At 35.3% G+C, this 18335-nt stretch overlaps 2 protein-coding genes across 2 annotated transcripts in view; both read left to right on the top strand.

Annotated features, from left to right (window-relative positions):
* The window catches only part of LOC127843152 (uncharacterized), a 303491-nt gene that overhangs the window by 208923 nt on the left and 76233 nt on the right, over positions 1-18335 (top strand). The gene's annotated exons all lie outside the window — the stretch shown is intronic.
* Positions 16108-18335, top strand: part of LOC127842460 (uncharacterized) — a 63071-nt gene continuing 60843 nt past the window's right edge. The window contains exon 1 of the mRNA XM_052372307.1: positions 16108-16596. Coding sequence (XP_052228267.1) covers positions 16253-16596 — 344 coding nt within the window. The 5' untranslated portion in view covers positions 16108-16252. The remainder of the gene's footprint in view (positions 16597-18335) is intronic.

Raw genomic sequence — 18335 nt, 5'->3', positions numbered from 1 at the left:
AATGTCATTCATTGTGAGATTTTAAAATGCCTCTGTTCATTAATTTTGTTCACAGTCATTGGACTGTGTGTCATGTGAAAGAATTCAAGAGTTCAAAGGTCAAAATGGCTATAAATGATAATGGCATAATAAAATTTTTAAAAATCGCCATAAATTAGTTTCTCTTGTTTTGTGAAGACAGCATGCCAAATAGTCTGTGTCAATGCGGCAAGTGGGGGAATACGTCAAGTCTGTGACAAAGCTCTAGTTTTCAACAAAACAAAATAATGTCTGCGTAACAAGAAAATATCATTTTTGATGCAAAATAAGTATGTAAATGTACATAAACATAAGGTTTATATCATAAGGTAAATATTTAACTCTTGAAACGGCACTGGTTCGATAATCCGGAAGATTTGTTTATTAGAAAATTTCTACCAGAACGGACGTGTCTGGATAAACGCGGGGTCACTGTACTACATTATTAAGTGTGTGATGTTTTCTCAGACTTAACAACACCATTTCGAAGTTTAAAGTACAGACGATGCAAATGCTATTGGAAGTTTTAATTGAACAATTTGTATGGTCATATTACATTCTTGTAATTGAATATTCGCCCTCTAAGTACTGCAGAAGGAAGTTTTTAATACCAAGTCATAGCCACACACTTCAATCACTGGCTGAGAACAGTGAGTGTTCCTCTTAACACGGAAGATTATAGACAGATGGTTTATTGATAGTGAAAAGTGTTTGTTGTTTTGAGATATAACTTTTCAGGGCTATATCTCAGATAATTATGCTACAAGATTTAAACATGAAACTTCATGGTTGTGAAGAAATTAATGGGAATAAGTGCAATGCACAAGAACTATAACCCTGCACTATTTTAAGAGTTATTGCCCTTTGTTGTTGTTATGTCCCCGGATCGAATGATCGGGGTATATTGTTAATGGCCTGTCTGTCATTCTGTCACTCTGTCATTATGTCACTCTGTCATCCCAAAACTTTAATAATTTGGTCGTAACTTTTGCAATATTGAAGAAAGCAACTTGATATTGTTTGTCATACATATTTTCACATTAATCTGCTATAGCTTTATTTAATAATTCACTTTTAATTTTACTCAGAATAAAACTATTCACATTTACTTAAATGAGCCATGCTCTGTGAAAAGGGGTTTTATTGCGTGTGCGTAAAGTGTAACACAGATAAGCCTGTGCAGTCTGCACAGGCTAATCAAAGATGAAACTTGTCATGTTATGGTATGTTTCGTTTACAGAGAGTATCTTCTTTGCAAAAATCTAGTTTAGGCGGAAAGTGTCTTCCCTGATTAGCCTGTGGGGACTGCACAGGCTAATCTGGAATGACACTTTACGCACATGCATTAAACCCAATTTTCACATAGCGGGGCTCATTTAAATTAATAAACAACAATCTGAGTTAAATATATCAAGCGGTTAATTCCATTAAAAGCAATACTTGTTTCTGCAAATGCATACCTATCTCACAGAATTGTCCCAGCCACACATCCGTAAAAATACTAATCTTTGCCGTGGAACCAGTACACTCTCCTCTGTTCTGACATGTGCTATTGTAACATGGATCTTTAACTGAAAAACTTATATAGAAATAATCCCCTAAAATTTGGTGATCTGCAAACAAAAATGCCAATGAAAGAAACTGTTTATGCCCCGGATCGAATGATTGGGGATATATTGTTTTTGACCTGTCAGTCTGTCTGTCATTGTATGTGTCTGTCTATAATTTAGTATATGTCTGTCTGTCATTGTATGTGTGTGTCTATCCTAAAACTTTAATCTTGGCCATAACTTTTGCGATTTTGATGATGGCAACTTGATATTAGGCATGCACGTGTATCTCACGGAGCTGCACATTTTGTGTGGTGAAAGGTCAACGTCATCCTTTAAGGCCAAATGTCAAATATATGGCTTCAAAGCCGCGCAATAGGGGCATTGTGTTTCACAAACACAGCTCTTGTTAAGGCTATATCTCATATAGGCTATAAGATTTGAATATGAAACGTTATGGGTGTGTAGATATCAATGAGGAGAATTGCACTTATTACTACCTTTTAATTATTCCCCTACACTTATTTATTATACTGTATATCAAGGATTTGCACTGATCCATGAACAAAGTTTATCAAATCAACAACTGTGGTTGTTTTGGAAAGATTCAATGTGTCAGTGTTTTTTTTAATTCAAAATCGAGTCCTGTAATCTGACTTATTCAACATGGAAAAACGTATAATCAAAGGTTTCCAAAAAAAAATAATTATTTTTTAGATTTCAATTAAATCAACATGCAGGTAAATATAATACTGGACACACTTGTATCCTCAATGTTGAAGCATTTTATAGCAAAACAACATCAACACTATTTTCCCAACTTTAGTCTAAATGCCGCTAATTTTCCCAATCCAAAGGAACCGTGCCCATTCCCAAAACGGTGAAAAAGCACTGTGTGAATCAATCCCCACAAAATGCTACGCAAAGTAATTTAAGTTGACTAAAATGTATATTCAAGCCACATGCTTCATGGCTGTGCTGTGTTTCCTCCCCCACCTTCATGCCAAGAAGTACTTGTATATTAACCTGCATTCAAATTTGTGAGCATCATATGTCAATATATGTGATATCTCGATATAAGAGTGAATTTTCTCTTTTTCTTATTGAACTGGCTTAAACATTATGTTTGGTCCAAATTATAGCAGCATTTTAGTTGCTATAAAAGGTGCAGCATTCTCCTGCGTATTGCTATATTATTCTAAGACATGCATTTAGCAGTTACAGTCAATCTTGTATTAAGAGACCACTCAAGGGAGTAATCAAAAGTGGTCTCTTAATAAAATAGTCTTTAAATAAAAAAAGGCCATTCTAGAAGAATGTTTACCCTCAATTTTAATCTATATGAAGGATTATCTCTTTTGTCAACAATGATTTTAACTTTTATAATAAAATGAATATAAACACATATTTATTTGCAAAAACACCATAGACAAGGAAATATTTTTCGCATTTTTTTCACCTGACACATTATTTTCCACGTCTTCAAGCACCTCGGCTTTACGCTTAAGAATGTTCTGAATTTGAGTTTTACCGACTCCAAACTCCTCTGCGATTTTACGTGCACTTTTACTCTTTGACAATTCCAAAACCAGAATTTTCTCGTTCAACGTTAACACTTTTTGTTTTGACATTTTAATTTCTGCATGTACGCTTAAGGAAATCTGACTCGATTTTGATACATACAGTACAGCCAAGGCGGAACAAACATATTTCGCGATCTGCGGCGGCAAGGCGAAACGAGTTGATGCCACGTCAGCTGTTGAAGCCGAGTAAGTATGCGACATGACGCCAAGTACATGTATCATAAAACAAACAATCTTTTTAAAATGATTAGTCGTTAAAAAAAATTAAAAGAACATTTATAATCATTTGTCAAATCCTATTATTTAATGTGCGCGGATTCAAAATAAAATAGATAACATCGTTAATAAAAAAGTGTGCTGTTGTGTTTTTAACCAGGTTTTCCGAAGGAAAAAACTGGTTATTAGATTGGCGAATGCGGGCGGGCTGGCTGGCTGGCTGGCTGGCGGGCTGGCTGGCTGGCGGGCTGGCGGAATAAGCTTGTCCGGGCCATAACTATGTCGTTCATTGTCAGATTTTAAAATCATTTGGCACATTTGTTCACCATCATTGGACGGTGTGCCGCGCGAAATAATTACGTCGATATCTCCAAGGTCAAGGTCACACTTTGAGTTCAAAGGTCAAAAATGGCCATAAATGAGCTTGTCCGAGCCATAACTATGTCGTTCATCGTCAGATTTTAAAATCATTTGGCACATTTGTTCACCATCATTGGACGGTGTGTCGCGCGAAATAATTACGTCGATATCTCCAAGGTCAAGGTCACACTTTGAGTTCAAAGGTCAAAAATGGCCATAAATGAGCTTGTCCTGGCCATAACTATGTCATTCATTGTGAGATTTTAAAATCATTTGGCACATTTGTTCACCATCATGGGACGGTGTGTCCCACGAAAGAATCACGTCAATATCTCCAATGTCAAGGTCGCCACGACTAAAAATAGATTAAAAAAAAAAAAAAAAAACTTACAAAGGGGGTTAATTTTTTTTGGTCATTTCAAAAGTTCAGTTTGAGTTTTCTCCCTTTATCAGATTTTTTTTTCACAATGAAAACCTGGTTTTGTGACAATTTTGTCCCTTGTTAGTGAGTGCATTCCCGTTTATAAACAAATTGTTGTAATCTTGAAAATTGAACAAAAATCAAAGTCATCGAAACAAAACACGATAATCAAGGGCATGTATGAATTCAATTTCAATAATAATTTATCTTTGTCATTTTTAGAATCGGTTTAAGTAGTTTTAGTTACTTTGTGTGCGTCTATTAACTGCACCGTTTCATTATTATTTAATATTGAAGTGATATTATGGGCATTTTTCACTGTTGAATTGAACTGAAAAGAATAAGCAGGTCAAAAGAGTTAGTGAAAATGTGGTTACTGACAATTAGCTGCAACTCATCTTGCTCCCGGCTGTTTATAAAATTAGTAATTTTTTATGACTGGACATTCTTCTAAGCCGAAATGATTCGTAAAACAAAAAAGTGTCTTTGTGTCGTTTGAACGAATCTGCACTAAAACTAAATTCACATTGTAAATCGAATACTTTCTGTCGTAAGTTGGGAAAAACGAAAGTACGGTTGATATACAAATGCATTACTTTCTCTATCCTGGATATTGTTTTAGTATGTTGATGCTGCATTCACAAATATAAGTGTATCTTAAGTGAAAACAAAAACAAAAACAATAAATAACGGTTGCGATAGACACCTATTACACGTAACTGTTAGATGACCATAAGAAAACTTTCAATGATCAACAAACATATTTGTTTTTGGTTTTATTTTTACAACAACAGGTATTATCATATAAGCATATTTAGTGTGCCTGGCAAGTTAGTAAGTTTCCTGTCCGTAAAGAATGTATTTCACACATTAACAAGGTCACGTAATTATGTACAAAATAGTTTGTTGAAATGTGGTTACTGACCAATTATCTGCAACACATCTTGCTACCAGTTGTTTATAATTTTTTTTTAATTATAGTCGATATTTTACATGACTTATCTAGTCCCCTTAAAAAAAAAGGATCCGTAAAACAAAATAGTGTCTTTGTGCCGTATGAACGCATCTGCACTAAACCGAGATTTACATCGTAAATCGAATAATTTCTGTCGTCAGTTGTCAAAGTACGGTTGATATTCAAATGCATTATTTTCCTCTTTCCGTGATATTGTTTTAGTATGATGATGCTGCATTAACAAATATAAGTGTATATATGTGAACACACAAACAATAAACAACGGTTGCGAAAGGCACCTATAAACTGTACGATGCCCATGATATCACTTTATAACATGAAACTAATAACTATAAAAGTGGCGTAAATCTAGGTTTCTATGCTACACAAATGAACGTGTAGATGTATATCTATTCACTTGATCCGCCGTGTACGTATGCGGCTGATTCACTCCGCGAAAGTACGCGAGGTTGATACAGGCTCGGCGTCGTTGCGCGGAACGATGCCGAGTGCCGCGGCGATTTGCCGCGTGAACACACAATTCGACCGCCACGTACTAATAATCTTGCCGTGGCGAAGCCGCGGATAATGTTTGTTCCGCCTTGGCTGTACTGTAATGAGCTGAAAAAATTTAAGCACGTCAATTGAAAACAAACAGACCTGATTGGAAAATTTATTAAGCAAATAACAATGTGATTGGCTAACTAATATCTACTAATTAGCATTATTACAAATTGGTAATGTACGGATATCGACAGATGTTGCGGATTAATAGTTTATTTTCCGCACTTCTCAGGAAATGTTTGTCGCGTACAGTGCATTGTTTATGCACCTGTTATCTATACTTGAGAAAAATCGGCGTTGTCTCTTAACGTTCCACATAGTAAATTATTTAAGCTGTAGACTGTGCGCAATACGTTCCTCTATTATTCAACTCAATAAATTGATACGCAGTCTACAACAATACCGGTCAGAACAAGTCAACGAGACAAAGCATAATGGTTTGTGTGAAAACAAAGCAGAGGTGTAACAGTACATCTTATCGGCTTAGATAAACAACACGGATTTGTCCCTGAAAGATCAATAGATTAACCACTTTTACCTCCTAGTGGTCGCTTAATTCAAGATTCTGACATCAAAATACACAAAAATCAGCGGTCGCTGGTCGCGTAAGACAAAAGTCGCTTAATACAATATCATTATATAGCGAAAAAGCTCCGTGGGATTTCAAAATGGTCGCATAAGACAAAGGTCGCTTAATACAAGTGGTCGCATCCACAAGATTGACTGTATAAGCATAGTAAATAATTTGCACATCTCTGGTTCAATCAAATAACAAGAGCTACTGATAAATGTTTTCACTATTCAGACCTACACCATTTGTATCATAAAGCAGCTGAAATGTGGGCATCAGTTAAGGATAAAGATTTGTATATGGCTGTTTGGAAACAGGGCATAGTATCAGGCTGGTATAGGGCGTTATGAAACAGGTAGTATCAGGCTGGTATATGGTGTTTGGAAACAGGGCATAGTATCAGGCTGGTATATGGTGTTTGGAAACAGGGCATAGTATCAGGCTGGTATATGGTGTTTGGAAACAGGGCATAGTATCAGGCTGGTATATGGCGTTTGGAAACAGGGCATTAAGTATCAGGCTGGTATATGGTGTTTGGAAACAGGGCATAGTAACAGGCTGGTATATGGCGTTTGGAAACAGGGCATAGTATCAGGCTGGTATATGGTGTTTGGAAACAGGGCATAGTATCAGGCTGGTATATGGTGTTTGGAAACAGGGCATAGTATCAGGCTGCTCTGGCTAGAATATTATGAATGGGCGCGTGGACTGTTGGATAAGTGTTTGTTATATTTTATAAAGCATGACTGTATCTAAAAATATCTGTGTGACTTGCAAATAACAGGTCCCTATGTCCTAGACCAAAGTTCAAGGTCAAAGGTCAAAGCATTTAATCTACACATATCACTTTGTTTGCAGCAACAGTTTATGCAGCCTTAATACATGTATATTCTCAAATTAGTTTGCATGATTTACCAGTGTTGTTAGACAGAGCGACTTGCACCATAAACCAACGCCCTTCGAAAGGTTGAAGTCAAGGTATTGTCTGGATTATAACCTTGTTATTGAAGCTTGGATGGATTTAAAAATGACAGAAGTAAGACTAATGCAGAGTGTAAAACCAAAGAACAATGTCCATCAATAAATGTCAAGTTTTTTTTTATGAGAGGTCAATGAGTGTTCAAAATTATTAAAAGCAATATGCTTCTCTGAATATGAAGGTCACTAAAGCATAGTATTGAAATAAATAGCAAAAACATTAAATACATCTCCCTTTACAAATGCAAGGGCTAAGATTTAATATGTTTATATTTCCTGATAAAAATGAAGTTAAATAAATTATGAATAAGACTAAACTACATATCTTTTCCAGAATATTCAGAACACGAACCAACATTGTTATGTTAACAAACCCAGTCACTGTCAAACATCAATGTATGGGAATCTGAAGGGCTCCCCCCAGAATAAAATAATTAATAGCCAGCCACATAACAGGGGTTTAATAAGGCACAGAGTTTAATCCTTGCTGTTCAGAACAAAATAGTGTTTCAGCTTTATCACATTATAGACCACTTTCTTTCTCGTCTCAAAAGAATTGTAACTTCATGTTGACCTCATAAACTAATCTTTGGATGGAGGGGCATTGAGCCCTATTTGGAGAGGTACTTTTTGTTGATTCCGCTTGTGAAAAGCTCTATACATTGCTGTTACAACAGTGGCTTTCATTTTTCTGCACGTGTTACGACCAAGTCATTTGAACTGTATGATGATAAGATTGGGTACCACTTCAAACCACTTCTATTATCACTATAACTACATATCAAAACAAAAGCTTATCAAACGCATGGCAGTGTGTATATAGTAACCTAACATACCAAACGTACGACAGTGTGTATATAGTAACCTAACATATCAAACGCATGGCAGTGAGTATATACTAACCTAACATATCAAACACACGGCAGTGTGTATATAGTAGAGCTGCAACGATTCGATCCAATGAATCGAAAAAAATCGGTTTGAAATGCGTCGATTCGATTACGATACCAAACCTACCAAATTGGATTCGATTCTTTAGCATATAGACATATATAAACATAGATACGTAAAGCTTGCTGTATTCTGACTATTTGATATGGAAAGGTGTAGGTTTTATCTTGTAATTACCTGTACAAGACCTGTAATTACGAAGCGCGCGATTGGCTGCTTATTACTATAGTCAACCAATCAATAAGTGCGTTACGGTCTACTTTCGGAAAAAGCGTCAAAATGGCTGAACAAGTTGTGGCCGACAAATTGAAATTATCAGATGCGCATAAGAAGCTTAAATAAAAAGTGTTGCAGTATTTTGGGTTTCGGGATGGAAGCGCTCCCGATAAAGCAAAGTGTAAACTGTGCTTCACAGATGCAAACATAACGTTGATTTAGCAAGACTAAGAGGTAGCACAAGTGCAACTACTTAAGTCGCCAGCCAGAAAAGTAGTTAAGTTTCTGTTGGGAATTTGTTAAGTTTATTAGAGAATGTGCTTTGTCCTACAGGTAACAGGTGATGCTGTCACGGCACAATGGTAGACATGCTTGTAGCGGTTTTGGATATAAGTATAATAGTGATAGTACTATCACTCCACTGATTCAAGATGTATTTATGATTATTTATTTAATTTTATATTATTGTGTATTCAACACAATCTTCTAGTCATAAATTTTTTATATTAAAATTGAGTCCTAATTTGCTATTCTTTTTTATATGTTTTATTGAAATATTGACAATGTTTGAAAGACAATTGGCAGTTTTTTGCATAATATTTCTTACAAATGTTAATTTTAAACACTTTCAACAGTTTTTAAAACACTGTTGAACCAACCAAACTATATCAAACAAACACACAATTTGACAAATGCCCAAGATATCTAGGTATGCGACACTTTTGAACAGAAATGTTTATTTTGAGGCAGAAGAGTGAATATATGATAAAACTAGGTTTGAAGATGAATCGAATCGAAAAAATCGGTATCGGAGTGTCTAAAATCGAAATCGAATCGAGCTGTATTTGAATCGTTGCAGCTCTAGTATATAGTAACCTAACATATCAAATGTACGGCAGTGTGTATATAGTAACCTAACATATCAAACGCACTGCAGTATGTATATAGTAACCTAACATATCAAACATACGGCAGCGTGTTTATAGTAACCTAACATATCAAACATACGGCAGTGTGTTTATAGTAACCTAACATATCAAACACGCGGAAGTGTGTATATACAGTACATCCAAAGCGGCACAAACATAATCCGCGGCTACGCCACGGCCAGATTATTAGTCCGCGGCGGCCGAATCGTTTGTTCACGCGGGGTATCGCCGTGGCACTTGGCATCGATCCGCGCAACGACGCCGAGTCTGTATTAATCTCGCGTGCTTTCGCGGAGTAAATCCGCCGCATACGTACGCGGCGGATCGAGTGAAAAGATATCCACCTACATGTACATACATGTATGTGTAGCGTAGAATTAATTACGCGCAACTGTTTATGTTTCGTTCGATTATCATTATTATATTTGTAATCCGAAACACACTTCAGAATTTTAATGCTAACGCGTCCTTTGGCAAACTCTAGCGTCAAATAAACAGTGCTAAAATATCCTTTGTTTCATAAAAAGCGCGCGAAAATTATGCAGACATGTAGAACGTCGTTTGGATAGTTTGGGTGTATTTTGTGTTGTATAAATACATGAACATCACGTCAGGCGTAAATCACGTGTTCAGTGGAGAAAAAAAACGCCCCGATTAGACGTTATTTCATCATCTCTATAAATAGTAACAAATGCCCAAATGTATTTGATACTTAAGGAAATATCGAGAATGTTTGTGTATCGTAAATATTTACCAGCAATTGCTTTAAAACTGGAATATACGGGATTATCGGGTAATTAGTAGCGATATTAACTGTATAATATGAACAAAATAAAACGTGTTTATATACGCATATTCAAACAATAGTTGTAATAAGCTGATAATTAACAAAACTACAAATACGTCGTCACCGTCTTGATTATTGATGTGGCTTCAAACTGCTAATTTTTTCAGCTAAAATATAATAGCGGAATCAACATGCAATAATTTATAAATCCACCATATGCTGGAGCCTTGACCACTTGTATGTGCAAAACATAATTACGTGACGTTGTTTATGTGTGAAATACATACGCTACGGGCGGGAAACAAACTTAATAATTGGCCAGACACATTAACTATGCTTACATGTATATGCTAATACAATCCGCGCACAATAAATTTATTATGATTTTAATTATTATTATAATTGTTTTTTCAAATTTTGTTAACTACATGTAACTAATAATTTAAAAAAAAAAAATTTCATGATCGCATCGACTCGGCATCATGTCGCGGACCGCGGCATGCCTCGGCTGACAGATGCGAAGTTTCGCGGTGAAATGCGACTTGCCGCCACATACTGACGCGGCTTCAACGACTGACGCGGCATCGACTCGTTTCGCCTTGCCGCCGCGGATCGCGAAATACGTTTGTTCCGCTTTGGCTGTACTGTAGTAACCTAACATATCAAATGCACTGCAGTGTGTATATTGTAACCTAATATATCAAACGCATGGGAGTGTGTATGTAGTAACCTAATATATCAAACGCGCAGCAGTGTGTATATAGTAATCTAACATATCAAATGTACAGCAGTGTGTATATAGTAGTCTAACATATCAAACGTACGGCAGTGTGTATATAGTAATCTAACATATCAAACGCACGGCAGTGTGTGTATAGTTATCTAACATATCAAACACACTGCAGTGTGTATATAGTAATCTAACATATCAAATGCACGGCAGTGTGTATATAGTAATCTAACATATCAAACGCACTGCAGTGTGTATATAGTAATCTAACATATCAAACACACTGCAGTGTGTATATAGTAATCTAACATATCAAACGCACGGAAGTGTGTATATAGTAATCAAACATATCAAACTCGCGGCAGTGTGTATATAGTAATCTAACATATCAAACGCACGGCAGTGTGTATATAATAATCTAACATATCAAACGTACGGCAGTGTGTATATAGTAATCTAACATATCAAACGTACGGCAGTGTGTATATAGTAATCTAACATATCAAACGCACGGCAGTGTGTATATAGTAATCTAACATATCAAACGTACGGCAGTGTGTATATAGTAATCTAACATATCAAACGTACGGCAGTGTGTATATAGTAATCTAACATATCAAACGCACAGCAGTGTGTATATAATAATCTAACATATCAAACGTACAGCAGTGTGTATATAGTAATCTAACATATCAAACGTACGGCAGTGTGTATATAGTAATCTAACATATCAAATGCACGGCAGTGTGTATATAGTAATCTAACATATCAAACGCACTGCAGTGTGTATATAGTAATCTAACATATCAAAGACACTGCAGTGTGTATATAGTAATCTAACATATCAAACGCACGGAAGTGTGTATATAGTAATCAAACATATCAAACTCGCGGCAGTGTGTATATAGTAACCGTACATATCAAACGCGCGGCAGTGTGTATACCTAAGTTTTGGTCAAAATCTGGTTTACACCAAAGTGAGATCTTAGGGTTACAACACACCGAAATGTTAATCAACATAGCCGTCTGTATGGCTAATTAATTAATGAGTTCAATATTTCCCTGCTATTTATGCCCCCTTCGAAGAACAGGGGTAATATTGTTTTGCACATGTTGGTCGGTCGGTCCGTCCGTCCACCAAATGGTTTCCGGATGATAACTCAAGAAAGCTTAGGCCTAGGATCATGAAACTTCATAGGTACATTGATCATCACTGGCATATGACCCCTTTGGATTTTCAGGTGACTAGGTCGAAGGTCAACGTCACAGTGACTCGGAACAGTAAAATGGTTTCCGGATGATAATTCAAGAATGCTTAGGCCTAGGATCATGAAACTTCATAGGTACATTGATCATGACTGGCAGATGACCCCTTTTGATTTTCAGGTGACTAGGTCAAAGGTCAAGGTCAATGACCTGAAGCATTTAATTGTTTTTAACGTATTCACACAATGGCTGCCACTACAACTGACAGTCCATTTGGGGGGCATGCGTGTTTTACAAACAGCCCTTGTTATTTTTTTTAGATCAATTAATCAATTATCAAACTGTGTATTTTAGAATGAATATATGATAGTAATATTTAATTGTTTTGTAAATAAAATTTGTATCAGGATATTGTATTCCTTGCCTAATAAGAATTCGATAGTCTGACGGCATATTCATGTGTTGATGATTGCATATAATTTTAATTTATCTTTAATGGTTCAAATAAAGCATTTTTTCATCATACTTGCTATACTTTCAACGAGTCTAAAAAGAGAGATGTTGATGTTATTTGTACTAACTTTTTATGCCCATGGTAGGTTGGCATATAGAAGTTAATTGCCCGTCAGTCCGTATGTCTGTCTGTCAGTCTGTCAGTCTGTCCGAAAACTTTAACATTGCCCACAACTTTTGCAATATTGAAGATAGCAACTTGATATTTGGTATGTATGTGTATCTTATAGAGCTGCACATTATGGATTGGTGAAAGTCAAGGTCATCTTCAAGGCCAAAAATCAAATATATTGCCATAAAGTGGCGCCGTAGGGGGCATTGTGTTTCTGACTAACACATCTTTTGTTATCTCTAAAACATCATCATCGCTGATGATATAAAATATATAATTTACCAAAGCAAAAAAATACCCTGTATTTGTGTTATGATTGAGAACCAGTTAATAAAACCTTAACAATTTTGTTCTTTTGCTTAGACCTTGCATTATTTTGCTATCTAAGGGCAATATTTCAACCAATCTTCGTGAAATTGAAAAAAACTACAACTGAAGTTATGCCCTCGATGTTTAGAACTTTTAACAGTTTCATATATATGTTTATTTCGCTACTAGTTTTACAAACGGGGACTATAGGTTTACCCTACCTATCTTTATGTATGTATGTCCTTCTTCATGTCCGTCCGTCTGAATGTCCGCTGAACTAGATCCTGCAATGTCTCAGAAAGAAACTAAAGATACTTGCAAACAAAGTATGTTTTTCCCAAGTTACAAGACCTTAACATTCCATTTTTTTTGAAGATTTCAACATCTTGTTCATCTTCCATCCAGCTATGTAAGTTCAACTTTAGTGAATATAATACTGAAAACACTTGTATTATCAATTTTGAAGCATTTTTCAGCACAAATGGACAAGTTATTTTCAAAGGCTTTAGTACCCATCACTGTATGGCTTTTGTTGTTTATATTTAATTTAAAAAAAATTGTATTTCATTATATTAATTAACAGCTAAATTATGTGAACGAAAAACTAAAAGTAACTCTGTTCAGGTTTAAGCACCTAGGTCATTTGATGAACAGCAACCCTTCCACTCCTATGGATAAATTACATATGTGGTTCAACATTTTAGACATCAAAAAGGGCTAAGTTCACAAAAGTCATCTTAAGGCGACCATTTAAAAGTTGTTCAAGAAAATTTGATTCGTCAAAAAACATGGCCACAGGAAGTTGAACTTTGCATGTTTATGCGTTTTTGCTATTTATTCGATATGGGATGAATAAACTATTTTCGTCTCAAACTAAAAGTTTATCGAAATACACTTGGAATAACTTTTTAATTATAAGAGATAAATGCATACATGTCGAGCGTGAAAGGTAGACCAACATGTTAACTATCCATAAATGTTAACCCTTTACCAAACAACACATTTTGGACTGCCCCAAATTGAAAGAGATTGCAGACGAGAAATAAAATTCTAAAGGACTATTTATAAAGTGGCTGGGTGGGATAAAAATTATTGTGATAAAAGGAGAAATTGCTCATAATGAGCAATTTCTCCTTTTTGAAACCGGAAGTCCTGTTTTCAAAACAAAAACAAACTCTTCAGAAGGAGTTATGGTCTATTGGAACGTCAGATGGAAAAAGTAAAGGAAAGTTAGGTCAAGTTCAGAGCTCCAGATAAGGTTTTGTGAAATTCTTAACGTAACTACCAGATTTTCAAAAAGAATTCTTAACTCTGAAATTTTATTCTTAACGTTACTACTAAGTTTTGGAAAATAATTCTTAACTTTTCTAAATGACCTAAAATAGATAATAATGGTTATTTTCAAGCAAAAAAATAAAAATACTAGCAACTTTATTTATACGAGTTCAACAGTGTCTATTCAGTATTATACAATTTTATTTTTCAAATACCTTCATATGCTCAAACTGTGCTTAGATTGCATGCCTTCGATTAATTTTTACATATTTCACAATTAAAACGTGTCTTCCCTTCAATCTTTTCAACGATTAGCCACGGGAATTGTCCCTTCCACTCGTTCAATATTTTTTTTTTGAAGTTTGGACTAGTCGAGTCGCGTTTTTTATATAGCTTTTCCGACTGTGTCGGCAACTGAGCATTCAACATCGTATAAGATCTTTTCTATAATGTCTTTCTTAACATTCAACTTCGGCTCACTTTGCGTACAATATGTTTTAAGCGTGTTTTTGCACGCCTTGCATTTTTTTGAACGCTCTATGGGCGCCGCCATAGTTTTTGACAGACTGTACACGCCATTTTAATTGGAAAACATGCGATTTGTTAAACAACCCCGATAACTATTCTATATAAGCACCAAAAAGATCTTAAATACGCGAAAAGAACTTAATAAAAATCAATACGAACCAATGTAAAAATAATATTCGTAACTTGATTTTGTAATTCTGAATGGTATGACAAGATATTAAAATAAATACGTAACGGACATGAAAATAATCCGTAATTACGAAAATACGACCCTTTTCTGGAGCTCTAAAGCTAATTGTTTGTCATGATATCTCTTTAAACCTCACGCCATATACAAGTAGTGTTGCCATGATATCAACATCTTGATGAATTATAATTCAAATTTTTGTCTCATAAACATTTACTTTGTTTAACAAACAACCTCTACAAAGTTATCATTCCTACTGCCTTTCGACACCTCATGAACCTGAACCAAAAAAACTCGTAACTTTATGTCTCCTCAGGCAAATATCTTATTTGTACAATTAACAATTTCTTCGCCACATTAACAATCCTGCTACACTCACTAATGCCTCAAGAATGAAGTAAAGTTCAGGTGATCTACATCATTAGATATTTTGCATATGTCAGTGTCTTGAAGTATATAAGTAACAGAAACTTTGAAACCTACATACACTTTTTGGAATTTAATGGAAAAAGATTCATGATTGAATGAAGGAACTTTCATTAATCTTGAAGAACATGCGTAGATTTGATCTTCAGCATCTAAAAATATGTGAAATAGAAAAAACGACAATATCTTTTGGAGAGATAAATGTACCTACGCGATAAGCAAAGGACCTGTGCGACAATTCCCGGGCTTTTTAGTCTGTTTAGTTAACACCATAGTAACATTTTCCATTAATAAAAGTGCTCACCTTTCCAATATTAAGAACCCAGTGGGACGAGGAATAGAAAGAGTCACATGCGTGAGTACATTTCAACCCATGCACATTGCACGCTTTTTCCGCATAAAAAACAGTGGAGCGATTGAGGGCCATCATGACCCTCTTGTTAATACTGTATGAGGGAAAGGATCTGATATTGTAATAAAATTGGTTTATGTAAGAACCTGCTTAATATTATCATTATAATTCCATGTTCATAACATGTCATTTATTAGAGCAATTAATAATGTGGTGTGTTAAATAATTTGGTTTAAAGGTTTTATCTATACAGCTTGTTTGGTACAATTTAAACTCAAGTAATCAAAACACACATTACCCAATAGTCATGTGACAGTATGCATAGTTACACTGTTAACCTCTATCATACAAGTGCCATTTGATGGTTAACTTGGGTGCTGTTCAGTTAGAAATTTCAGATCACTTGTCTATGTTTAATAACATTGTGTGGGTGTGTGTAAAACATATGCTTGGACATAACTATTTCAAGTTATTTCAGATTGTAAAATCTTGTTTGTTGAAAGTGAATTAACAAAATGGCGACATCTGGAATTTCTAGAAATTCTGATGTGGTTATGTATTATTGTTGTACAATCTGCAAAACAGAGCGGTCTGTAGAAATAGATGCAGATTTTTACTGTGAAAATGAAAAATGTCTTAAATACTTCTGCAGAACATGTATAAACTCCCACAGACAGCATGGTTGGTGGTTTTATAAAAAATATCCTTATGGAAAGGATAAAATAAGGAAGTGGCCACTTTCTAAGAAGATGGAGACTTCTCTTTTAATATGCATCATACACAAGCGTGAAAAGTTAACAATGTTCTGCCCGGACCACAATCATCTGTGCTGCTCTAAATGTGTTGAGCTTAATCACAGGTAGCTAAAATTATTGCTTATTTTATATCAGTATTAATTACTGCATTGTATAATTCAATTACCATCATCCATTTTAGTTTGTTTGGATTATTGTAATATTAGTTATATAAGTATTTCCAAATCAGTGCATGTGAACAATTTGTTGTTCAGCTTTAATTTGTTAATTTGTGTTTGTTAATAAATAACTCTTCAATGGTTCAAGTATTTGGATTACAAGCTACTGGCCATATTTCAGCAAAAAACATAGTGTAAAAAGTCTTTCTCTGAAATGACTAAATTATAAACTCTTTCTTTGTTGTTTCAAGTCAAAATGGTAAATGCAATAATCATGATGGACCCAAAGCTGTGACAATCAACAGTTAATAAACAGTAAATTTCTCATAAATAATGTAATGACTCCAATGCGGCAATGCGAGCTTTGTTTCAGAAAAACCTTAAATCAACCTGCCTGTATAATGTCTGATGCATGTATTCCTTTACCCAATTTACATGTATGAAGGATACGTCACACGTGATGGCTGAATCTTTGAGTCTGCATTTTTTAACTCACTTGAGCTTAACCTGCTCATGAAGAGCTTTACTCAGCCTGATCTCTTTATGTTGATTGTTCGTTGTCTGTTCAACAATAAGCTAATAAAAACTATAGAGGCGCCACATGTATTGCCCGATATTCATGGGACTTGGTAAGAACATAAATTGCCTCAATGATATTTCTGCCAAATTTGAAACTGGTCTATGTGAGATGTAATGTAGGTCACATAGTCAAATTGAAAAAAAAACTGTTTTTCAACTCTATACAACAAAAGCATTGTTCGCATACATTCTTATATGTGCCGAACCATCGTACCTGACCAACGTTTCTTAAACAGGTCCGATGGAAAATGCTTTGTTGTCGGTCCAAATGTCCAGTAAATAATTAAAGAGCAAAAGTTTCTTTATTTCATAGAATTAAAACATGAAACTAAAAGCGAGCTTGAATGAAATATAAGCAGTACAAATAACCTCGTTTTTATGTTAACAGTCATGAAATGTTACTGCACATGCGCATTGAACACTTTCTCCTATGCGAGTAAATGTGTCAATAGGTTTTACTGTTAAACCAAAACACGTTCTGCTACTCAGATCATTGTATATGGGTATTTACAGTTGGTGTTGATATTAATTTACGCTTAATAGTGCTTTTTCATTGATGGTTATATCTTTGTGGTTGGTTTGTTGTTATTTATGCCCCCCTTCGAAGAAGAGGGGGTATATTGCTTTGCACTTGTCGGTCGGTCCGTCCACCAGGTGGTTTCCGGATGATAACTGAAGAAAGCTTGGGCCTAGTATCATGAAACTTCATAGGTACATTGATCATGACTCGCAGATGACCCCTATTGATTTTGAGGTCACTAGGTCAAAGGTCAAGGTCACGGTGACGCGAAATAGTAAAATAGTTTCCGGTTGATAACTCAAGAACGCATACGCCTAGGATCATGAAACTTCATGGGTAGATTGATTATGACTCGCAAATGACCCCTATTGATTTTGAGGTCACTAGGTCAAAGGTCAAGGTCACGGTGACCCGAAATAGTAAAATGGTTTCCGGATGATAACTCAAGAACGCATACGCCTAGGATCATGAAACTTCATGGGTAGATTGATCATGACTCGCAGATGACCCCTATTGATTTTGAGGTCACTAGGTCAAAGGTCAAGGTCACGGTGACCCGAAATAGTAAAATGTTTTTCGGATGATA

This window comes from Dreissena polymorpha, chromosome 1 (assembly GCF_020536995.1).
Source record: "Dreissena polymorpha isolate Duluth1 chromosome 1, UMN_Dpol_1.0, whole genome shotgun sequence".
In the NCBI taxonomy this organism is placed as follows: Eukaryota; Metazoa; Mollusca; class Bivalvia; order Myida; family Dreissenidae; genus Dreissena; species Dreissena polymorpha.
Note: the sequence above shows the minus strand (reverse complement) of the source record. Positions and strands in the feature narration are given on the sequence as shown.